Source organism: Papaver somniferum, chromosome 9, assembly GCF_003573695.1.
Source record: "Papaver somniferum cultivar HN1 chromosome 9, ASM357369v1, whole genome shotgun sequence".
Taxonomy (NCBI): domain Eukaryota; kingdom Viridiplantae; phylum Streptophyta; class Magnoliopsida; order Ranunculales; family Papaveraceae; genus Papaver; species Papaver somniferum.
Genome location: NC_039366.1, coordinates 75,281,475 through 75,306,886, shown reverse-complemented (window position 1 = coordinate 75,306,886; position 25,412 = coordinate 75,281,475). Strand labels below are relative to the sequence as shown.

Below are 25,412 nucleotides of genomic sequence, written 5' to 3'. Positions count from 1 at the left end.
AAGGACAAACGCGTATTTCTTGTAATTCTATTTGACCTATGTGATAAATTAGCCAAATGGAATAGAACTTCAAGATAAAAATAGTATTTTAAAGATTCAGAAAGAAGCAAAACACATGTAATAAACACAATATACAGCTAGACTGGCATGAACACAGGATAATTGAAAATAATAGCAGATAAAAAACACTGCATAAAAACTTCACAGATGAACTAAAATTGAAGCTTCAGGGTGAATGCTACACTAGTTTGACATAATATCGGAAACATAGTCGGGAGTAGTAGCTTCATGGAAGATTACAAATCAGTATAACCTGTTCTAATGACCTCCATGATGTAATGATTCATGAACAAGGAACATAAATTTTCAAATTGCAAAGACAAAAACAAGTGCAAATAAAAGACGAAAACAATGGAAAGACAGAAGATGAACCAAAAGGCCTCATTCAGTCTCTGATTATAATAAATTCAACTCACTTGCACTCAACTCCAGCTTCAGCTGCTCGGCGAGGCGTACTCTTTCTCCTACTACCGTTTTGACGGAATCCGTTCGACTTGATAATCTCCGCACTCGATCTTGTTCCAACACCAATCTCCTCTTTGATTGAATCCATATTCTCTTTCACCTGCGAATTTTTCTTCCTCTTCCTTCCATTTTCAACTGCAGCAGCAGGAGTTTTCACCTCTTTAATCAGAGTAGTAGATTTTATGTTTTCCTCATCTTTGTCTAATATTTCCTCAATCCCCTCATCATCAATCTCATCTTTCAATGGTTTCTGTGGTCTTCCCCTTCTCTTATATGCAGGAAGTACTTCTTCTCCACCACTCCCTAGATCCTCTTGACTACTAACAACAGTCAACTTCTTACCCTTTCCTCTACCTCTACCCATGACTCAGAAAACCTCCACGAAAGAGCAAAACCCTAAACAATTATCTAAGTTTACTGCAAAAAAACACAAAAGATGGATCCTAAAAGTCAATAAGCAAATCAACTCAAAGCATAACATCTAGGTCATTAGAAGAACACAACTTAACCAAAAAAAAATAACCAACCACAAAAAAACTCGGAAGAGTAAAACCCACAATGAACCTGAAGGAGATTGACAATAGGGATGCAAGATTTAAGTTGAGCTATAACCAGTCAAGTAGGCAAATCCTATCTTTCACTATCTCCACAATCAAATACATAACAAGGAATCATAAGAAAGTACGAATCAAATCCTCACAGAATCATATTTTAATGAAGAACAAACAATTTTCAAAAACCATTTATCATAGAAATTAAATATAAACCCCAGGAAAATAAAATCCAGATAAGATTACGTATTGAGAACTAAAAAAACAAAACAATCAGCTTCATAATTTGATCTTGAAATACTAGATAAAAGTTACAAGAACTGAGAAATGAAAGCTATGGAAAGAACTAACCTCATATTCAACTACAAAACTCTGTACTTGTTGCAAAACCCATCTCTGTGATACTTCTGTAGGAACTCTCCCAATCCCAAAAGAGCAAAGGGAAGTTGCTCTTGTTTGTTGTTAATGGTTTGAAATTTCAATACATAGAGAAATGAAAGAAGTTGAGATTCAATTAACAAGAAGAACCCACCCGGATCATAAAAGTGATCAAATTGTAAGGTTGAATTTTTAACAAGAACAAGAAAAAAAAATCTCTTATAGATTTGAAAAGATGATATCTGAGGTTTTATGAGTACTACTCTACTACTACAACAACAGACAGACAGCAAAGACAGAAAACAGAGAGAGAAGTGAGAAAAATACTTGTTGATTGGTTTTTGTTCAACAAAGAGAGGGCAGTAAAAATAATAAACTTCTCTGGAGTGGCTTGTAAACTCGTATCGTGGAGTCGCATCTGTTGGACTTTGATGCCTGATGTGGCCAGTAAAAAGTATTGGATACTGGAGTCTATCAGATCTGATGCTACACACACGATGGGACCCATCTAGGAAGAAAAAAAAATGAATTTTAACTTCCAATGGTTCTAGTGAACTCTGACACTTGTAAACTAAGGGCAATTTCTATGGGAATGAACAAACCCATATTTTTGTTGAGCCAGGTGGATGGCTAAACTGGCTTTTCCACTATGATAAAGCACTAGGCGTTAGATAATTAAGCGCGCGATCGAGAGAGAAACGCTGGAGTTTGTAGGTAAAGTGTCGGCGTTGGTAGGACAAGCGCTGGAGTTCATAGCTTCAACGCGGCGCTTTAACATATGACGCTTGTGTTTTTTCTATAAACGCCAACAGGTAGTTTTTTAAAATTCAAAATTCACTTTTTACCTCTATAAATTACCATCAATTTCAAACAATTCACTCACACCAAAATTCACTTTTCTTGAATTTTCTCTTCTAAAATCTATTTCTCAATGGCTGAGAAGGCGATCACACTTTTTTGCGATGCAAAACTTGAAGCTGATGTTTCTAAGATATGTGGGAGTTTTAGAAAGATTGAAAATTGTAAGAGGGAAGTGCAAGTTTTTGAAGTTGCTCCAAGAAAATGTTCCGCTAAAAGGCAAAGAAGAGCTCCAGTTTTGAAAGTTAACAACAAAAAATTCAAAAACAAAGGTGAAACTGTCAAAGAGCGCGTTGAATGGAAGATCCGTCAAATGAAGATAAACAGGAGGCCAAAACTTGTACTCGATTTTTATTGAAGTTGTTTAGTATGTTTTATTATTGCCTAAGTTTATATCTTGTAAAAGAATTGGCATCAATGAATGAAAATATTTAGATTTTAAAACAGAGATTTCCACTTCAGATTAAGCGAAATATATTACAAATTAAACTTGCAAATAACATCAAACTACATTTTAATAAACCACAACTAAAACATCAAATTACTATATCAAATCCAGCGACATTCTCTTTGTAGAGTTCATAACATTCAAAATGCTTAAACTCTCTTCTGCTTTCTTCGGTAAACTTGGTATGAGCGATTGTTTTCTGTAAAACAGATAAACAACAAGTTCAGATATTTATGATGCAGTTGATCAGTGAGGACAAAGGTAAGATACTCACCACTTCTTCGTTGGATAATCCAGAATAGCTACGGTGAACCATCCACAAAACTTCCGTATAATGTTTGACTTCCTTAGTGATGAATGCAATTCTTAGTTCTAGGCTCTTACTGTTTCTTATGGTTTCGGTCCGCGATGCTACAAAATATCCCAATACTCTTTCCCAGAAATACTCACTGTTCATTAGTCTCATCAAATGATGTATCCAACATCGAACAAGAGAAACATCTTCTTCAATTGTGTGACCACATAAATCACGAAGTCATCCACGTGTTCACAAACAATAATCGCATACACTCTAATTCTAAAATTGTACGTTGTATGTGTAAAGGAAATGATTATATCGATTCATCGACTCAAAGCCTTCGAGCTTGTCATTGTCTAGTCGAATATTATCATAAGTAATGTTCGTATAAAGGAGTAAACAGAGAATCAAGTATAAATGTAAAGCACATGAAGCACAACGCTGAATGTAAAGTGTTGAAATGTAAATAAGACAAAGATTTACGTGGTTCGGCACTAAGGCCTACATCCACGGGGCTGGTGTTTCACTATGTGTTGAATGGTTACAAAGATAATCAAATGACTTTAGAGTATACATAAGTCTGCGGAAGTAGGGGGATTACTTACTCTTCATATTTCTCTCTCTCCTATGTTCTCCTCTAATTGCTCTCGATTAGTCGACCCCCTCTCTCTTAGTGGAGAGGGGTATTTATAGGGTTGGAACGTGGGTCCTACTTCTGAGATGTCGTTGCAACCTTATCTTCTTGTGCTTTGTGTCCATTACGCAGAGATCTTCGGCATATGCTGCGGTCTAAGCTTGAATACGAAGAGCTATCCTCGCTTATTCCACGAGCTGATTGACACGTGTATATCTCTTGGTATTTAATGCGGACAGTTGGACGTCCGCTCGTGTCAGACAAGTGTCTCTTAGTCTGGTCACATCCGCGTCAGTCAAACTCTCTCCATCAGCCGTTGATCTTGGATCTTCCTCGGGATAGGATGTACTAACACCCAAGGGGTATTATCTGGTGCTCCTCTTTGCTATCATACCCATGTGATCCTCAGTCCATGTCCGTCAGATCTGCTGACCGGTGATATTTTCTGATGAGATGCTCCTCTAGGTTATGACTGCTTGTTATCATGTTTTGATGTCTCGCTTTCCATGCTTTCCACGCGTCTCTTCCTGTACACGTGGTGGATGATGAAATGTGTACATACAATTTGCCCCTCTTCTTCTGACCTGGGCGTATTTTGCAGTTTAGAAGAAGAAAGATCGTCGTACACATTTTATCTCTCCTGAAATAACTTCCCCTATAAATACGGGCACGTTTCCCACTTTTGCATTAACTTCCCCCATAACTGCTCCTTGGTACGAGGGACATTTATTGTCTTCTCTAGCTTTATAAATAGGAAAGAGAATGTGAAAAAAAAACTTTCATCCTCTTCTTGTCAGTGTTCATCCTCTTCTTGTCAGTGTTCATCCTCTTCATGTGTTTTTTTGTTTTCTATTCTTGTTCTTTAGTCATTTATTATCGTCGTCCTTGTGAGGAAGATAACAACATTAAATTTTTCGACTCTTTCGCTCTCGACTGCTGCTGCCCCTGTATCAAAGATAACTTGCTTTTGATATCTCTAATCTTTCTATCTTCGACTGTGGTTGGTGCTTGTCGTCCTCTTTTATACAGGTATGGGGTTTTTCATAAGCTGCTCATCATTGATTCATCTATTTTCTGTTGTTATATCTACCCGTTTGTCTTCTGCTGCTGTACTTTTGGCTTTATGATGAAGAACACATATGTCGAAGCATATATGCTTGCCCTGTTCTTTGTTACAAAGTCTGTAAGTCTGTATCTAAGTATCATCTCTGAAGTCTGATGGGGTATTTCTGGTTATTTTCAGTTTTTAGGGTTTTTGATGTTAATCCGGATGAGCCATCAGTTTATGGGTTTTTTGATCTTTAGTGATCTCCTCGTATTCTCCTCTAAACTGTTTTTCTGTTTCCTTGTATCTATGTCTGATCTTCCGCGGGATCCTTACCAGACCCCGCCGTCTAGTCCGCCAAGATCCCATCCGCGTAGAGATTCTGAAAGATCTCCACTTGGGGAAGGCTCTTATAAATCTTCGCAATCGGATCCTCGTGGTCATAGGGTTTCATCTTCCTCTGGTGCGAAGGCTTTGCCTACTAAGAAAGGGGATCTGCCGAAGGGTCCTTCGGGGTCTAGGTATGCTGTTAACCGCGCTCCTTCTCGTCCTCGTGAAGATTCTAGGAGTACGCAGGCTCCTCCTCGTGATGATTCTAGGAGTACGCGGGCTCCTCCTCCTCGTAATGAAACATTGGATGTTTCGCCCCTTCGTTCAATGGCTCCTCCTTCAGTGCCCCTGCAGATTTCTTTGCCGCCTCCTCCAACGATTTCTTTCAAAGGGAAGTACTCCAAGGGTACTATGTCGAAAGCTGATCCGTCTAAAAATCTTTCTTCCAAAAGGAAAGCTTCAAAATTGAGTCCCGTGTCAGATTCCGCGGACGAGGAAGAAGCTGCCCCCGTGATACCCAGCGTTTCAGTTGGTAAGAAGAAGGTCACTTTCAAGCATATTGATCTTGAGATGTTCAAGGAAAAACATGAGCTTCAAGCCTTTGAGGTTCGCTTCTATGCCCCTGACGATGATATCACTTACGAACTCCTCTCTAAGTATCAGTTTGATGAGTTCCATCTGTTGACTACGGTTGGAGCCTTCGAGGCAGGTCTCATGTTGCCCTTGTATAAGTCGGGTGACTCCTTTTATTATGATGTGCTGGCTAGTCGCGAAGGTTCTTCCACAAACACTCATAATCGTTCCGTGTCACAACTGTCTGGGAATTATCTTCGTGCACTGAAGGAATGTTACCTGCGGAGCAAGGGGGAGACTATGATGACCTGCTACGTTCGAAATCCTGATGAGAGAGAGTGGTACACTCCTCAAAATTTTAACAGTTCCTTTGGGGATTATGTCAACAGTAGGAACCGTAAGCCGTGGAGTGTTAGTCTTCGTAACATTGCTGCTCCTCGGGGTGAAATTCGTCTTTTGAGTGAGGTGGGTGATGCCAAGCTGAAGTATGTTCCTAGTACTGAGGGATCTGCTAAACGGAAACTCTTTTCTGCTCGTGAAAGGATTAAGCGTGATCATGATTATGAGTGGCATGCTACTGTCATTGAAATAGTTGGCCCTTGGGCTTATGGTTAGATTCCTAGTCCGCGTGGTTGGCGTCCTTCTGAAAACAGCAAGCCTCGTGAAACTCCTCCTGCTCGTTATGGAGATTTCTGTCCTTGGCGTCCGAATTTCGCGGGCATGAATTTTCCTTACGCTCTTGATGTCGTTGATGGAGATGAGGAGGAGGGTTCTGGTGCTACCCTTCCACCGAAGAGTACTTCTACTGCCAAGGTACAGTTTCTTCCTATGTTCTCTATTCTATTTGCCCCTTTTCCTTGGTTGAAAAAAAAACATTTTTTAAGTGAGGGAGAAAATGAGCCTTTGTTGGGACGTGTATTGGTTTGTAGGTGTCGAAGAAGAAGAAAATTGGACCCAAACAATCTTCTACTGTTGTGACCGGTGAGGCTGAGGTTTATGAGGAGGTTACTAGTCCTGTGAACGAAGGGTATGCTGAGGATAAAGAAATGTCCGATGGAGAAGAACGTACTGATACTTCTCCTCCTGATGACGAGGATGGAAATGGTGAAGAAGAAGTTGCTGCGGGTGGTGATGGTGAAGAAGAAGTTTCCGCGGATGGTGATGGTGAGTCTGAGGGTAATATTACCGCAGGTGGTACTGGCGAGGGGGGATCTGCCCCTGTTGGCGATAATATTGGTGGTGTGGGTACTCTGCCCGTTATTTTCTTGCTCGTATGACCGGTGTGTGTGTGTATAGTAATTGGGCTCACCATGGTATGAGCCGTAACCTTGAAAAGGTTGATGTTCCCAATCACTATTCACACCATGGTTAAAATTGTAACGTCCATTTTGAAACTCAGTCGGATATTCGTTGTATTGGCTATTGTGATACCAGTTCGACATTCTATTGCAGGGGTGTGAGTTGTCACACAAAATAAAACCCACTGACAGGGGATTCGTGGGTGGATAGAGTCTTACCTCCCGTACCAGACGGGCGATGAACCGTTGAAGTCGACTCAGGCCACCGACTCCGATGTCATTGTATGAACCCGAGGGGCCGAGACAGTATCGTAACTGTCGTCCTTCCATGCAAACAGTTTATATTTAATCTTAACCCTTCCGTAGGGTTTAAAAATAATGTCCAACAATGTCCAAAAAGTCCAAAAATAAAAATGTCCAAAAAGGAAAATAAAAATTACAAAAATAATACCCTATTTACAGTTTCTAAAAATAAAACAAAATAACTATATACAAAATCTTCTTCTTCATTCCTTTCGGATTCCTCTTTTCTTTCCTTCTTTGGCGATGCTTTCCTTTTATAACACTTTTTCTTCCCTTGTAGCTTCGCTCCAAATCTGAAAAGAATCGAAAAATACCAAAGGCGTAAAAGAGAACAAAAATTCTAAAAGAAATAAAATAAATCTAAAACCTAATACAAATCCGCGTCGGCGGCGCCAAAAATTGATATAGTTTTGAAAGTGGTAGTAAAGTTCGTTCAACTCGGATTGTGTAAAGGTTTGTTTTAAGAACTAAGAATAAAAATACTAAAAATATATTCACAAGGTTGTCACGAATATCGAGAGAGACTGAGACTCAGGATTCCACCAAATTCCATTCATGTGATTCAAATAATAATTCCAATCAATTATAGATCAAATATTAAAAATATGGACTCTTATTCTTTGCCAAAAAGTAGATTTTTGAAAAGTAATGATTGTAAATCAAAAGTATGATGTATCAAAAATACATAGACCAAGCATACACCATCAAACGAAATCACACCCATTCAATAAAAATCATAAATCGATTAAAAATCAATGCAAATAGTCATAGAAGAATTATTAGAATTACCACATGCGTGAAATAGGGCTTCCTCCGTCATCCCAGTGTTGGGGTTTAGCTCCTCATATTAATCACTTGCTCAAAATACATTTTTATAGCCCAAAAGTTGATTAAAAGAGTGAAAAGAATAAAATCAGTGAATCTGCGACCCGCAGAAGGCGTCCAGAAAAGAACGATAAAACTGAAGTGTTGTTTCTGTTGTTTTAAGACTGCCAAGCGTCTGTCATTTTCACTGTAGAAGAACGAATGTCTTTGGAAGTCTGTTCTTCGTGCTCTTCAATGGCGGCAGCAACAGCAGAATCAAGAATGACCTCTGCTCTAGACTTTCTCTCTCCTATTTACTTGTTTCTTACTCAAAAAGATCTCTCTCTTTCCTTTACAACTGAACGACTATTTATAGGGAAATACATAGTGGATGACAGCTAATCTGTCCTTTATTTTCGAATATGGCTTGCGACATTCTCGCAACCTTACAAATGTTAATCTCGCAAACTCTCTAATTTTCGCAGGACCATCACATCTTTCTCATGATTTTAGCTGACTTCGTTTATTATATCATTTCTGAAATTGTTCTGCGACGCTGTTGTGTTGTGTTGTTGATAATTTCGCTAAGATATCACTGTTGCGAGATTCTGATCCTACATCTTGCCTCTTCTCATATCTTTTCTGCGAAGTATAGAATGATGTGAGAAATGCCGCAACTGTTCATTTCTTCATATTCTGCATTTATCACACGTACTCTTTCTTCCATATGTTTCTTGACACGTCTTTTGTAACCGCTCTTTTTTAACCGTTTATATTTTTTCGTATTAATCGTGTTTATCTTCTCGAGGAAAAATTCCCTTTATATATATTCTTCCTCACTCTCTTTTTCTTTCTTTTTATTTTCTCTGCAACTTCATCGTTCTTCTACAAATCCGTTATTGTAATTTTTCTTCTTTCTTATTCAATATTTTTAAGTTCTTCTTCATCTTCATATTATTTCTTCTACAGATCTTCATCGTTCGTAATTTTCTTCGAAATAATCTTCCTGCTACTGTTTTCCATGGATTCATCAAGGTTAGTTTTCTTTTTTTTTCTTTATGGGTTTTGCTGAAATTGATCTTGTTTATTGCCTTATTTGATGTTGTTTATGTGATTCCCATACTCTTGTTATTTCAGCAAAAGCACCTCCAATACTAAATTTACAGTTCAGAACCCTAATGTTCCCAAATCGCAGCATAAGGTTGTTGCGCATAAAAGAAAGTCTGCGAATGAGAAGGTAGTAAGAGACACTATCCTTTTCTAATAACAATATTGTTGCCTCTGTTTCTTATCTAGATTGTAATTCGCAGGGTGATAAGGATGTCAATAAACCTCTCAAGAAATCTCGCCACCTTAAAACTGTTCCAACTTCCGTTCCATTCCACTTACTCATCTCTTCTAAATCTCCTGCGACATCTTCGCAAGATAAATCTTTATCTCTCATTCGCGAAAAAGCTTCCTCAGACTTCATTTCTTCAGCTGACCTTTCAATGATTGAAACCCCCCTTGTTGATCCTTCTATGAATGAAACTTCTTCTCTTCCCATTGAGAATGTTTCTCAACCTTCTATCACTGCCAGTTCTCTACCCGAGTCTCTTCCTCTTTCGAAAGAAACCGTGGAAGGAATAGATATTGCTTTCAAAGTTTTATCTGAAGTCATGGATGATGGCAAGAAGTCTTCTATTGATCCTATAAAGTCTAATGTTTGCGAAATTCTGAGTAAGCATTTAGGTTATGACAGAGCTGCTTCGCAGTCAGCTTTGGAAAAAGAGTGTAATGCTCTTCGTCTCGAAAATCAAAAGCTTCAGAATGTTTTGTTGGATCTTGACAATCTTCGCAAGAAGAATGATGGATTGAGAGGTATGATTTTCTTACCCATGTCTTCAATTTTCCTTTTTAATGGTTCTATCCTTCCCATATTTAATTATCCTTGAAATCCCTCTTTCGCATGTTAAGCCTTAAATCAGAAACTAATAATGGAGAGATATCAATTTGAATCTGCTGTTGAAGAAGCCCGTGTTGATAAAGAAATTTTGATGGATCAATATAACCAATTAGATAACCTCTATTCATATTCTCTTGATCATATAAATAATCTTACCAATGAAAATACCCAATTAGTTCAAAGACAAGATTTATTAAGTAATGAAGTATCTCGCCTTTATTATTCGTTAACTAAAGCTAATTTAAGGATGGAAACTTTATCAGATGAGAATAAAACCTTATCTCAAGAGAAGCGAACTTGTTTAAACAAGATAGCTATATCTTCGCTACAACTTAGCATTCTTCAGAAAGTATGTGATGACCAAGAGCAATCTCTTCGCTCTTTGAGAAATGAACTTAAAGAAGTAACATAGTCATCTATCGCTGAAAGAGATACACTTATTCAAGGTAGAATAGCTTTAAGTGTAAAGGCGAATCAACTTAAAGAACAATATTCCAAATTAGAAGAATCTTATTCTTCTCTTGCGAAGAAAAATGCCTTTCTTATTTCTAAAGACAAAAACCTTCAGTCTCGAATTAAAGGTTTAGTTGGAGATAAATTTGATGACGCAATGGACCGTTGGGAGAATAGTTGTTTGTCCTTGATTCAACACCTTATTTCGCAAAAGGAAGGTAGTCATAATATTTTGACTGCCTTAACTATCTTTTTTTGTCATATTTTTCTGAGTTCTTCATCTTATTGAAATTTTGTATTCTACCTTTCGCAGAATCTGAGAAGAATCTTCATTCCTCCATTTCTGTCTTGGAGGCTAAATATGCCAAAATTCACAAAGAAAATGTATTGCTCGTCTGTGCCCTTACTGGTTCTCGCGACCGAGCAGAAAGAAGACTTGATTATCTTGCTTATTTTAAGGATATTCAAGATAGGAATCATCAGAGAGCACTTCTTCGTCAAGTTCATCTCCGGGATGAAGTCCTTGTAAATGATATTTTATTATCCAAATCTCTTCATCATACATCAATTGAACCTTTGGAAGTAGATGATGATGAAGTTCCTCGTCCTGCTGATAGTGATTATGATTATGAAAGTGGGGCAGAGGATGATCTCTTGGAAGGTGAAGAAGAAATTCCTTATAAGGAAGCATCTGCTGGTGTTAATCAAAATGAGAAAGAAATCTCTCCTGAAGAAGTAATTGCTGGCGATAATCAAGGTGCTAGTCAAGGCTAAGATCAGAACCGAAATGAAGGAGAGGCTTGCGATATTGAGAACATTGGCGAATTATCTTCTTGAATTGTCTTACTTTTATCACTTTTGCGAATAATATTCTTCAACCAACTTTGGAATCAATTTTTCCTTTTAGTATTTTGCTGATGAGAAAGATAATGCTTCTTGTTTATTGATTCCCATACTTGCCTCTCATTATCTTTCTTGCAAAAAATAATCTGTTACGAATACTTATAAATATTTTTTTATCATGTGGTCTTATTTTGCCTTCCTAATTAAAGGTCTTATTATGCCACCTCTTGTCATTGCGACAAAATCGCAGGACGTCCTTGCACTTTCATGCAAAAACCCATTGATCTTTCCTTAACTTTTTCTTTTGTATTATGGCCTCTTCAGGAATGTTGACAATATGACAGGCCTAAATATTCTTGCGAAAATAAAGCCCCATGACATTGCCGTCTTGCGACGAAATCGCAGGACGTCTTCGCACTTTCATGCGAAAACCCATTGACTCGTCTTATCTTTTTTTTTGTATTATTGCCTCTTCAGGATTGTTGCACAAATATGACAAGCCTTAATACTCTTGCGAATAAAAGCCTCATGACATTTGCGTCTTAAGACACTTATCAGCTCCCTAATGGAGGGTGCCGCCCTTATCTTCCCCCTGGTTGCCCCTTCAAGGAGGCGTACTTCTACCATACAAGGTTAGCTCCTCCCATCCAGTCTTAACAACAACCAGTTGTTTTCGCAGCTCTTATCCCTTTTACCTATAGGGCTTATGGTTACGAGACTGCACCCTAAGTGGGGTTTTCTTCGGGCCGAGTGCAGTATAAGCCAAGACTTGTCAAGAATGGCAAGGTACGCTTCAAACGTCCCTGGCACTCTTGACTCAACCGTGTACCTCGGCGCCTTGATCAGATCTGCACTCCTTGGGAGAGTCCTTATTACCTTAGTCGCCCAACCCAAGTCATATGCTTAAGCTGAGAATCCAAGGTGCCTCTCCCGGATGGGCTTTATTGACCCCAAATCTCCATGACTCAGGTTCCGGTGGCGGTGTAGCCTTTCCCTGAGCCATGCAACAGGTACCCCCTAATATGACGTACTTTAGGTCTTACATTTGCCTCTTGCGAAATTTTATTCGCGAACTAGGGTGTACGCCATAAAGGTTCGCCCCTTTCTTTTATGTCATTGTTCTGTGATTATCTCTGCGAAAATTTCGCACATCATGATCTTGTTTTGATATGAATCTTGCAATTATTTTTCAGAATCCATAACTTCTCAAAGCTTCTTACGGATAATATCTTTTTAATACAACCTGTTCCATGGTCTGTCAAGTCTATGACCAACATCTTCCTTCTGGATCCATTAATCTATAAGCTCCTGTTCCAACTATCTCCTTAATGATGTAAGGTCCATCCCATTTTTTCGCTAATTTTCCACCATTTTCTCGCTGATATATTGGTGTCTCTCGCAGAACTAAATCTCCTGGTTGGAATTCGCGTACTTTGACACGTTTATTATATTCTCGGGCTAATCTTCGCTGATAATTCTCCATATGTTGTAAAGCTTTTTCTCTTCTTTCTTCTAATTCATCAAGTTTATTTAAGATCAAACCCGCACTAAGATTTTTCTCCCAAGCTTCTCTTTTTGTTGGAATAACAACTTCTGTTGGTAACACCGCTTCAACTCCGTATGTTAAACAAAAAGGTGACATTCCAGTAGCTTCTCTTCTAGTTGTATTATAAGCCCATACTGCATTATGTACTTGTTCGCACCATGCTCTGTGATGTCCTTCCAATTTCTTCTTTAATATATCTGCAATTGTTTTGTTTGTTGCTTCTACCTGCCCATTAGCTTGTGGATACAAAGGAGTAGACTTTCCACATTTTATCTTGAATGCATTAAGTAGCATTTCTATATTCTGTCCTTCAAACTGTTTCCCATTATCAGATACCAACTGCGCAGGAATTCCGAATCTGCAAATGATTTTCGAATATGAATGTAAAGATATCTTTGTCGCGAATATGCTTACTGCCTTCACTTCTGTCCATTTTGTGAAATAATCTGTTGCGACTATTAAATATCTTCTTTGTCCAGAACCTGGTAAAAATGGTCCCCAATATCTAAGCCCCTTTCCAAAAGGCCACACACTGGTTGAAGATGATAGTGGTGCTCCAGGTGCATGTATTTTCTTTCCATGCCGCTGACAATCTTCGCAACGTCTTGATATTTGTTTTGCATCTTCGTGCATGTATGGCCAGTAATAGCCTTGCATTTTTCTCTATGTGCCAAAGATCTTCCCCCTATGATTGCCAGCATCCCCACTATGTAACATTTTTAGCACTTTTTCTCCTTCCTCTCGTGTCAAACATCTGAGTGATGGTCCATTAAAGGATTTTCGGTATAGCAACCCATCTCTTAATTCATAATTCGTTGCACGGCTTTTTAATTGTGTGTTTCCAATCTATTTCTTGGTGTTTCTCCTTTCGCCAAATATGCATGAAGTTCCATTCTCCAGTCTGCGATATTGTTCGTTTGTTCTTCTTCTTCATTGTCTATTATCATCACGTCCACTTCTCTTCTTCTTTATTGATTGATGGTGACAGAAGTGTTTGTATTTTTATGCATCTCGCAGTTGGATCTGTCATCATGCTTGAGATGAAAGCAAAAGCGTCGCGAGTCTGTTATCCTTTCTTGAAATGTGCCTCCATTTTATTTTTGGGATTTTCGCTGACAATTCTTCAACGAGCTTCTTGTATTTCTTCAAGGATGGTTCATTTGTAGTATACTCTCCCTTTATTTGGCGAATAACTAGCTGCGAATCACTAGTGATCCTGGCATTTTCTAGTTTCATTTCTATTGCGAATTTTAAGGCATGTATCACAGCTTCATATTCCGTTTCATTATTAGTGGATGCGAATTCCAATCTGAATGAAAAAGCCATCTTTATTCCTTCTGGCGAAATTAAAACAATTCCAACTCCATTTCCTTCTCCATTTGATGATCCATCTACCAATATCTCCCATCTATTTGGTTCTGTTAATAAATCTTTTGGATCTCCGTTCTTCTTCTATATCCATCATTTCTTCTACTGCTTCATCTTCTTCTAAAGGAAATTCTGCCAAGAAATCTGCAACAACTTGTGATTTGGTGAAGACAAAATTTCATATTTAATATCAAAGTGGCCTACTTGTGCATTCCATCTCTCCACTCTTCCTGATCTTTTAGAATTCTTCATCACTGATTCAATTGGTACTTTTGTTAATACCTTTATCTTATGCGCTTGAAAATATGCGGAGCTTAAATGATGCATAAACTAATGCTAAGATTAACTTCTCAATCTTTGAGTAATTCTTCTCGGCAGTATTAAAAGTTTTGCTAATGTAATAAATGGGTTTCTCCACTCCTGCGTCTACTCGCAATAACACAACACTTAATGCATGCGACGTCGTCGCAAGATAGATCAATAATTCTTCTCTCTTCTGATTCTGCTTTTTGTAAAATAGTTGTATAAGATGTTCTTTGATCCCTTGAAAAGCTTTTTCACATTCATCAGTCCATTTAAATTTCGCACCCTTCTTGAGTATATCGAAAAAATATTTGCATTTGTCTGATGATCGCGAAATGAATCTCCCCAGCGAAGCTAGAAGCCCATTCAACTTATGTATATCTTTTATTGTTGCTGGTGTTGTCATGTCACGAAATGCTTGCACTTTTTCTGGATCAACCTGTATTCCTTCCTTTGATACAATGTAGCCTAAAAATTTTCCCGATGCAACTCCAATAGTAAACTTCTCAGGATTCAATTTAATGTTATACTGCCGCATTTGTTCAAAAATCTCCCTCAGGTCTTGTACATAGTCTTTAACTTCTTTACTCTTTACTAACATGTCATCCACGTATACTTATAATGTTTAGTGTATCCATTTTGCGAACACCTTCTCTACCATTCTTTGGTATGTCGCTCCAGCATTTCGCAAACCAAATGGCATTTTCGTGTAACAATATAAACCTCTAGGGGCGAAGAAAGCAATATGTTCTTGATCTTCTTCAGCGAGAGGGATTTGGTTATACCCTTTGTACCCATCTAAAACGATACTCTATCGTTTCCCGCTGCGGATTCCACCATTTGAGGAATATCTGGTAACGGAAAACTATCTTTGGGGCAAGCTTTGTTTAAATCAGTGAAATCTATCCTTTGTTTTTCTTTGGGACAATGACCATATTCGCTATCCATTATGGGTATTTAGATTCTCTTATGATTCCCGCATCAAGCATTTTCTGTAGTTCTTCTTCTATTTGGGAATGGTAAGTTGTTGCAATTTTTCTTATTCTCTGTTTAAATGGTCTCACATTTTTGTTAATCTCCAACTTGTGGCATGCAATTGATGGATCTATTCTCGGTATCTCATCCATGCTTCCTGCGAAAACATCTTTATATTCTCGCAACAGGTTAACGGTTCTTTCTTCTTCTTCCACATCCATTTTGGTTCCAATTCTCAATATTAGAGGTTCTTCCATAGTCCCAACGTTTATTGCTTTTGTTGGTTCTGCAGCAGTGTAACTGGGTTTAGGTTCTCCCATGTGTGTTGGTTCTTTTATTGTTTTCACAGTTCCTTCTCCTTCCTCCGAAATTTTGCTGGGTATTCCTTTGCCTTCTTTTGCCCTTATCATATATACTCTAAATTCTTCTTCTTTCTTTGCTTCCTTTTCCAACTTTCTGCGAAATTGTTTCTTTTTTGCTTGTCCTTCATAATGCTTTACTTCAATTTGATGACATAACTTCGCATTGTCAACATCTCCTCTGATTTCACCTATTCCATTTGGTTTGGGGAATTTAATACATTGATGCAACGTTGATACCACAACTTTTATCGCGTGTATCCATGGTCTTCCTAATAACATATTATATGGCGATTCCATATCCACCACGCACAATATTACGTGTGTTTCGATCTCTCCAAGTAGAATTCGTACCACTATTTCTCTTTTAGGTTTTGTTGTGGATTTTCCAAAGCCGTGAACAAAATATGTTGAACTGGACATTTCTTCATCTTTAAATCCCATTCCCCGGAATGCATGGTAAAATATTATATCCACTGAACTTCCTGTATCGATTAAAGTTCTGTCCAATATCCATTCTCCCATGGATTTTGTTGTTGTCTCTTTCTCTTTTCGCGCAATAGGCACTGTAATAACCAACGGAGATGTGTGGTTCAAATTTTCTTTTGGTATTTCTGCCGCCATGAATGCAATTTTTTGCTTTTCCCAATCTTTCAAGGGTGATGTCTTTTCTACCGCCATAACCTTCCTTCCTTCAAAATTTCGTTTATGTATTCTTCCTTTGATGTTTTCATGAAATTCATTAACCATCGTTTTTGTTATCATATTACACTCCAATATTTTGTCATCTTCATTAATTCTAATCATCTTTCTTTTAATTGGTTCACTGATTTATTTAATCACTTTCTTGATTTGAACATTCTCAACAACAATCTTCAACTTTCGATCTTGAAGTCCCTGTTTCTAGTGCCATTATGTAGTTGCAGGAAATCCTACACTACACCCCTCATATGATTTCATTATTACTCAACTCATTTTTAGGTTTACACTCTTAATTTTATTGATCAATCTTTGAATGTTCTTACAAGAAAAGATAAAGAATAAAGAATGACCTCTGCTCTAGACTTTCTCTCTCCTATTTACTTGTTTCTTATTCAAAAAGATCTCTCTCTTTCCTTTACAACTGAACGACTATTTATAAGGAAATACATAGTGGATGACAACTAATCTGTCCTTTATTTTCGAATATGGCTTGCGACATTCTCGCAACCTTACAAATGTTAATCTCGCAAACTCTCTACTTTTCGCAGGACCATCACATCTTTCTCATGATTTTAGCTGACGTCGTTTATTATATCATTTCTGAAATTGTTCTGCGACGCTGTTGTGTTGTGTTGTTGATAATTTCGCTAAGATATCACTGTTGCGAGATTCTGATCCTACACCACACTGGACGAAAACTGAGCTTCTGTGTAAATAGTGTCAAACGGAAACTGAGTATCCGTTTTTTTCTTCCCCAATTTTTTTTCTTTTGTTGGAATATTTGTATAGGTAAAAAAGATAACTTAGAGCAAAAAAAAGGAGATATAATAGGTAAGAATGAGATATAATAGGTAATAAAAAGAGTAAAGAAAAAGAGAGAAACAGGAAAATTTTAGTGTAAAACTTGGAAAACCAGAAACGGATACTGAGTATCCGTAAAGCATAATTTTACACGAAAACTGAGTTTTCATGCCATTTCCCTTTCCTACTACCTAGGTCAGATTTGATACAGTTTTAAATGTAGGGAAGGGATATCCCTACTTAGAAGGGATATGGGAGACCATAGTAGATGAATTTTGAAAAATTTCCCTATATTTTGGGGATGGGGAATGATGAAATTTGCATCAGGCTTGGTGATAGTACTATCCTTTACTATTTAACCAATCAAATAGATATGTCAAGCCAACATGTTTAAAGTAATGTACAAAATACAAAAGAAAAGAAAAATAATTCATACGGCATGGTAATTTTTTTGTTACAAAATCTGACATTTGTGGAATACCAATTTCCAAGTTGCACGATTATATCAAAACATAATGTCAGTAGATCTTTTACTGCAAAATATTTGAGTAGGTTTTTGGGTTTTTATCATTTTTTGTTTTGCTTAAACATGGATGGGTAAAGCAGTTTGAAGCTGAATGGGTTGGCTTAGATTAAGTCTTGAAAGTTTGGGCCTTTCCTTAGTACAGCCACAATCTATTGTGTATGTTTCTTTTTACCAATAATAAGTTTAGACATTACAAAGTTCTTGAGAGTTATTCTGGTGCATAGTTGCTAGAAATACTAGATAACATACTCCAAGTGTAAAGGCTAACCTAAGCACTAAGTTGATTTAGATTGATATGTAATTATGTGGTTATGATTTAACCACCACATAAAATTCTTTGTTTAAAGCTACTTTTAATTATGTATAGTTTTAATTCTATGACTTTTACTCAGAGCATCATGTTAGATGGGTGGAGAGATTTTTGATGAAGAGGAGGTTTTTGCAGTTGTTAAGCATTTTGGTGCTAATAAAGCTCCATGACCAGACAAGTATAATACGAAGTTTTTAAAAGTTTGTTGGAATATTCTGAAAGATGATGTTTTGCATGTGTTGAAGGAATTTCATGAGAGGGGTAAACTTTATTGGAGATTAAAAGTGTCATTTATCAAGCTTATTCCTAAAAGAGAATATTCCGCTACTAGTAGAAACTTTAGACCCCCAAGTATAATTATTTGTATGTATAAGATTCTTTCTAAGTTGTAAGCCAATAGGTTGAAAGTTGTGATGCCTAATATGATTTATGAGGTTCAGGGTGCTTTTGTTCGTGCTAAACAGATTTTGGATGGTGTTTTGACTGCTAACGAATGAATTGATAGCAGAATCAAGCAAAGAATTCCATGTATAATTTGTAAATTGGACATGAAGAAGAAATTTGATAATGTGAAGCAAAGTTCTATTTTTCAGATTTTGAAAAAGCATGAAATTGGAGAAAAGTGGATTTATTAGATTAAATAGTATATTACTTTTGCTCAATTTCTAGGACAATGGCTCTTCAACTACGAGGATCAAGCCATGTAAAGAAATTAGGCAAGGTGATACGTTGTCGCCGTTCTTATTTCTATTGGCCGTGGAGATTCTTTCGAAACTTATCAATAATGCAGTTGCTAGAGGAAGAATATTTTGTTTCCGGGTTGCGGAAGGGGGTATTGTTATTTATTACCTTCAGTTTTCTGATGATACGTAATTTTGATGAATGCTTCTAAGGAGGAGCTAAACAGATTATTGGTTATTCTTATGGTTTTTGCAGTTCTAACATTAAAAACTCGGGGGTACCAAAATACACCATCACTTTTTTCTTAGGCAATTTGTATGGACAAACTCAATACAACTCCGAGAGTTAAACTCAATCAAGGAATGGTATCTTAGAGTTATACCTCTATCTCTTGCGATTAGAACGTTTACAGAATCGAATCCGTGAACCTAATCACAAAGAGATAACTTGGACGGTACCAAAGACCAATGTCCAAGAATCAATCAAGTCGTATCCAACAAACTAGGTAGGATGTATCTACTATGATTGATCAATGCACAACCTTGATATTTCAATTAAAAAGATAAACAATATAAAGTGGAAAAAGAAATAACACAGACACCAGAAGTTTTGTTAACAAGGAAAACGCAAATGCAGAAAAACCTCGGGACCTAGTCCAGATTGAACACCAAACTGCATTAAGCCGCTACAAACACTAGCCTACTACCAATTAATTTCGTACTGGAATATAGTTGAGCCCTAAAAGGTATCCCGTCGATTAAGGTACAGTCGTGCTCCTTACGCCTCTTGAATCCCAGCTTGATTTTCTTAGATGACGCTACACCAACTAATAGTTGTTTCTACTCAATTGAATACTTTAAAAAAAATCTGTCTCCCATAGATTAAGCATGTATAATTGATTTCCTTATTATGATTGAAACGTATGATCAAAATAAATGTATGATTAAGGTGATGGAAATTGATAGAAACTTGACAGAAGTCTAGTTATCCTTAAAATCCGGACTTATGCAACCCGAAGTGCAACCTAGATTATTATTCACCTCACAAGTATAAAACTTGTGGAATCAACAAAGTCTGAGATGAAGAGAACTTTGATGATTACTATCTATCTTGATCGTTGGAGCAAGCTATACAGACAATCAAGAACAAGATACTCGAGTTATCAAGGAAAGATAATTGTTCCTGGTTTCACGAATCCCAATGAAGTCTTTATAGTCACAAAACCCTAAAAGGGTTTATGGAGAGGACGACTCTAGATACAACTAGGACACGCCAAAGAGTAGTGGCAGGATTCAAAGATCCCAGTTGCTTGGAGTTCCCCTTTTATAGACATTCAAAGTATAGGTTTCTTTAAGTTTAAGCTAAGATAGCTTTGGAACCAAGCAAAAAATATCCACCGTTAGATGAATCTTTGAATATATGATTTACATAAACAAGGTATATACTCTGGTTAGGTAAAACCGTATCCGAACCGTGTACAAAGACTATGTTCAACATGGTTAGCCGAAACTAGCCGATTTGAACTTAAAAGCTTAAACTTTATTTTCATGAACACATAAGACCTTAACTCTGAGCCAAAAACATGTGATCAATTAAGTTTAGTGTTTATAGAGAATTAATCAATGTTAATTATCTCGAAGAAATAATTTAAACACACTTGAAAGTATAATCGACATTATAAGTAGATGTATGAGTACAAATACATAGTGCTGATGATGGTGATTCAAACCTTTTCGAATTAATCACAATTATCACTTGATTATGAAAAATCGACTATCTCTCAAAACCATCCCTAAAACTCAATAGTCATGATGAACAAAGTGGGAGTGATGATGATGATAGCCGATAATAGTCGTAATATGGTAATGGACCTAATGGTGTTAATGGGGAAGTGATAAGGTTTGCATTAACCATATAGTTAATTACAGAGACATGACATCATAAATTGGGTAAGTGGTTTCCTCTAAAATAAGGTAGTTAAAACTATATAGATATCTGATGGAGAATCAGTTTGGCACATCGGATCTGCTGGTATGCATCTGGTATTCCATTGGTCATGTAGCAAAGTCGGTTCATTCTGTGGAACAAACTCATGTGATACTTAATTCAAGCAGTTCACTTTATATAATGAAATAATGTTTATTCAAGTAGTTCATTTTGTAGAATGAACTTGTATGGTAGTTCATTTCGTAGTTGATTTTTAGATAAAGGATAATGTAAAAATAAAAGCTTCGAAATATAACAACAATGGTACTCGTTGGAAAGATTTCGTCGAGGGCTTCCCAAATATATAAAATTTATCATTTTTTGACTTATGGTTCAAGAGATAAGGGAGGATCCCCTCACACTTTTAATCTCACACGATCTCACACATTGAATGTTATTTTGTGAATAAAATCAAACGTTTACGAATTTAAATATAATATTTAAAAAAAAAATATGTTCCTCTTACAAAGCTATATGTTATCACCAATATATAACATTACCATCTGTTAGAGCATTGCTCGGTCGAACTCGCATGCGTTGCTATCTCAAGCATGTGTGTCAATATTAGTGATCAAAACTATAAGTCTTGATTTCTAGCCTACATAGCTAAAGGTCTTGGATTAGGATAGAAAGTGTAGTTGAGCTCAAGACTCCATGGAAATCATCATACAAGACGAAGGACTACTCAAGGAACTGGTGGATCTTCATCGACTAAAAGGTATGTGGATACTTGAACTTATTTGTCACTCAAAAGTCTATTTACTCTATCTCCTACTCTTGAGACAAAAGTCGTTTTGATATATAGACTTTCATTATACACATTTGCTATTTTGAGCCGAGTTTATCTCGCCTATCTATTTCTCGAAATATGTGTTGGTAAGCTTTCGCTTTAGCCGAATTCATATTTACCTAGTGACGAAATTCATGTTATGTTTCAATCACTTTGAAAATTGCTATGACGAAAAATGGTCTGTGAATAACGGCTATATCCGTTCTCCGAGAATGTTTCAATGATTAAAATGAGAGTTTAGATTACATAACCATTGGTGGATATAAGCATTATTGTGGAAACACATATATGCATAAGTGTTATTCCTTGAACCAAAGTTTGCGAACTTTGTTGATCAAGAGAAGTGGAAGTGGCGTGAGCCAAGTCCGCGAACTTGCAGAACTTCTCGGCACGAAATTTTTTGCTGGAGTTCGTGTACTCCTTCAATGAGATTAAGTCCGCGAACCCAAGCAGGTTATATCTAAATTCGGTTGTTCTTGAACTAATGTTTAAATAAACTAAGGAATGCTTTTGCAAACCGTGGCTATAAGTTCATGAACCGATTCGAGTGAATCAAACCGATTTTGCTTCAATTGTGTCTTGTGTAGTTACATAAGATTTCCTTGCAATTGAACAACTCTCTAACTAGTTCATTTGAGTCATTTGAACTAGTTATGGTGAAGAAGAATAAGGTTGATATGAAAGTAATCATATGGATAACCATTTGGTTGACTTGTTGAACCAACAAATGTTGATGTTTGGGTACGGTTCATAAACCCAAAATTGGACATTTCATTTGTGTGTGACAAGCTAAGTTTTCGATCTAACAGTTGAGAAATATTAGCTTGAATCTAATCAGGTTTTCATCTAACGGTGAATATTGAATGCTTTGTTACTAAGTTACCATTGATTGCAAACCCTGATTTGTTAGTGTATATAAGGGAGAACTTTAGCAACTGGGAAACCTAATCCCCACACATTCTGTGTGATACTAGTTGTGCTAAGATAGAGTCGATTCTCCTTTAACCTTTGGTTTCTTCTTCTAAACCAGGTTAACGACTTAAAGACTTCATTGGGATTGTGAAGCCAGACCGATACTACTTTTCTTGTAGTTGTGTGATCTGATCTTGCATCTTCTATCGTACGAGTACAATTTAACTAATTGGCTTGAGATTTTATATCTCCGATAGGAAAGATAGAAAAGTAATCACAAACAAACTTCGTCTCATCGTTTGTGATTCCACAATATCTTTTTTCGCTGCGTCGATTAAGATTATTGTGAGGTGATTGATAATACTAAGTTGTTCTTCGGGAATATAAGTCTGGTATTATTGATTGGTTCCTGTTCACCTTGATTTATCAAAAGACAGAACAAAACTCGTAGGTATATTCGTGGGAGACGGATTTATATATTATCGTAGACTTTTCTTTGTGATACAAATTTGTTTATTAAAGTCTTCGACTTTTGGTCGTAGCAACTCTTAGTTATGGGTGAGATCAGCTAAGGGAATCAAGTGCGCAGTATCCTGCTGGGATCAGAGGCGTGAGAGCATAATTGTACCTTAGATCAGTGTGAGATTGATTGGGGTTCAACTACAGTCCAGACCGAAGTTAATTTGGAATAGTCTAGTGTCTGTAGCGGCTTAATACAATGTGTGTTCAATCTGGACTAGGTCCCGGGGTTTTTCTGCATTTGCGGTTTCCTCGTTAACAAAATTTCTGGTGTCTGTGTTATTTCTTTTTCGTATTATATTTTGTTATATAATTGAAATATCACAGGTTGTGCGTTGTTCAATCAATTAGAATATCCGACCTTTTTGGTTGTTGATTTAAATTGATTGACACTTAGATATTGGTCTTTGGTACCATCCAAGTTATCTCTCTTTGATAAAGACTCGCAGATTTCTATTTGCTTGAGTTAAGATCAAATCGAGAGATTGAGATACAAACTCTTTGATATACCTTTCATTGATTGAGTCTAACTTTCTAGTTGATTCTCATAAAAGTATATTGGAGTTTGTCCATACAGATTGCTAAGCGAAATATTGGGTGTGGTTGTTAGACCCCCGCTTTTTCACCATCTACTACTTTGAAAATGAGTCGTTCAAAAACGGATTTTTTAGAAGGCACAATTGAGGGATACCTCCACAAAATGGGGGATTCTAAAAAAAAAATTTATGAAGTAATTGAAGTACCCCTTATCCAAGTGTGTTTGGGGGATACTTCAAATAATATATTTTGATTAGATGAAAAAGAATAAGGATTTTGGTAGATTTGTGTGATATGAGAAGGTGCTTAAATTGATTTTAATGACTCATGTTAGAGCACTGCTCGGACGAACTCGCAAGCGTTGTTATCTCAAGCTTGTTTGTCAAGTTTAGGTGATCAAAACTACAAGTCTTGATTTCTAGTCTACTTATAGTTATGTCTCGGATTAGGATAGAATGTGCAGTTGAGCTTTATACTTCACGACGTTCATCGATTGAAGACGAAGATCTACTAAGGAGAGCTTGGAGGAACTTCATCAACAAAAGGTATGTGGAGACTAAAACTTATCTATCACTCAGAAGTATATTTTATTCTATCTCCTATTGAGACTAAGTCGTATAGCTATATAGACTTTTACATTATACACATTTGATATTTCGAGATGAGTTTAACTCGCTTATATCTTTATCGAAATATGTGTTGGAAAGCTTTTTGCTTTATCTACGTTCATCATTATTCTTGACGAGTTTAGTTGCAAACAATTTATTTGTTGGAAACTAAATAATAAGTCAAAAGATGATCATATGAAAATTTCCTTGAAACATCTTGCATGATTTGTGTGAGACAGTCATTTGATGTAGACTCAGAATATTTTGTATTGATCATTTAATCACTTGAAAATTACTTATAAGCTAATAGTTTGTGTGAGACAGCTATTGTCGTCTTCTAAGAATGTTTCAATGATTGAAATGGGAGTTTAGAACAATTAACCATTGTATGGATATAGCACAGTATGCATACCAGTATGCAAATTGTTATAGTATGATTCAGGTCGGGGAACCAAGTTAGCGTACTAGTATGTGAACGGTTTTAACTGTCAAAGTTCGGGAACCAAGTGTGCATACCCGTTTGCAAACGGTTTCACCTGAGTTAGGTCCGGGACGACAGTATGCGTACCCGTTCATGAACTGTCGGACAAGACTAAAGGTACAAAACTTAAGTTTGCGTACCCGTTTGCAAACTTAGGTGATTAAGTTCTAAAATCGATTAAGTGTGATTACATACTCATGAACAAATACATTTATATCTTAAGGAATGCAATCTTTACAAACCATGGCTAAATATTCATGAAGTGATTCTCTTGAATCAAATCCGATTTTGCTTCAATTGTGTCTTGTATACTTCTATGAGAATATAAACAATTGAACAACTATATGAGTAACACAATTAGATTCATTATATTATCATTTGATCTATAAGTGTTATATGAATATGGCTAACTTGGTTAACTATTGTTTAGCCAACTCAATATACACGTTTAGGTACGTTACTCGTATCTTGATGAAGGTATATGGCTAAGACCATCTAACGCTGGATAGATATTGCTTTGGTTTTAAGCAAACTTAGCTTGAATCTTAAATCAGGTTTCCATCTAAATAGTATCACACTTCTGTGTGATACTAGTTGCGCACTAGAGTCGATTTTCCTTTAGCCTAGGTTTTTCCTAAAATCATTATAGGTTAACGACTTGAAGACTTCATTGGGATTCTGAAGCCTGACCCAACTATTTTCTCTGTAGTTGCGTGTTCTGA

General features: G+C 36.8%; 1 protein-coding gene across 1 annotated transcript; it reads right to left on the bottom strand.

Annotated features, from left to right (window-relative positions):
- Positions 1–162: 162 nt before the first annotated feature.
- On the bottom strand, positions 163–1,779 carry LOC113314146. The gene is made up of 2 exons (XM_026562910.1): positions 1,428–1,779; positions 163–942 (listed from the first exon to the last, which is right to left on the bottom strand). The coding sequence occupies exon 2, from the start codon at positions 887–889 to the stop codon at positions 473–475; it is 417 nt and encodes a 138-aa protein (XP_026418695.1). The 5' UTR covers positions 890–942; positions 1,428–1,779; the 3' UTR covers positions 163–472.
- Positions 1,780–25,412: the final 23,633 nt, after the last annotated feature.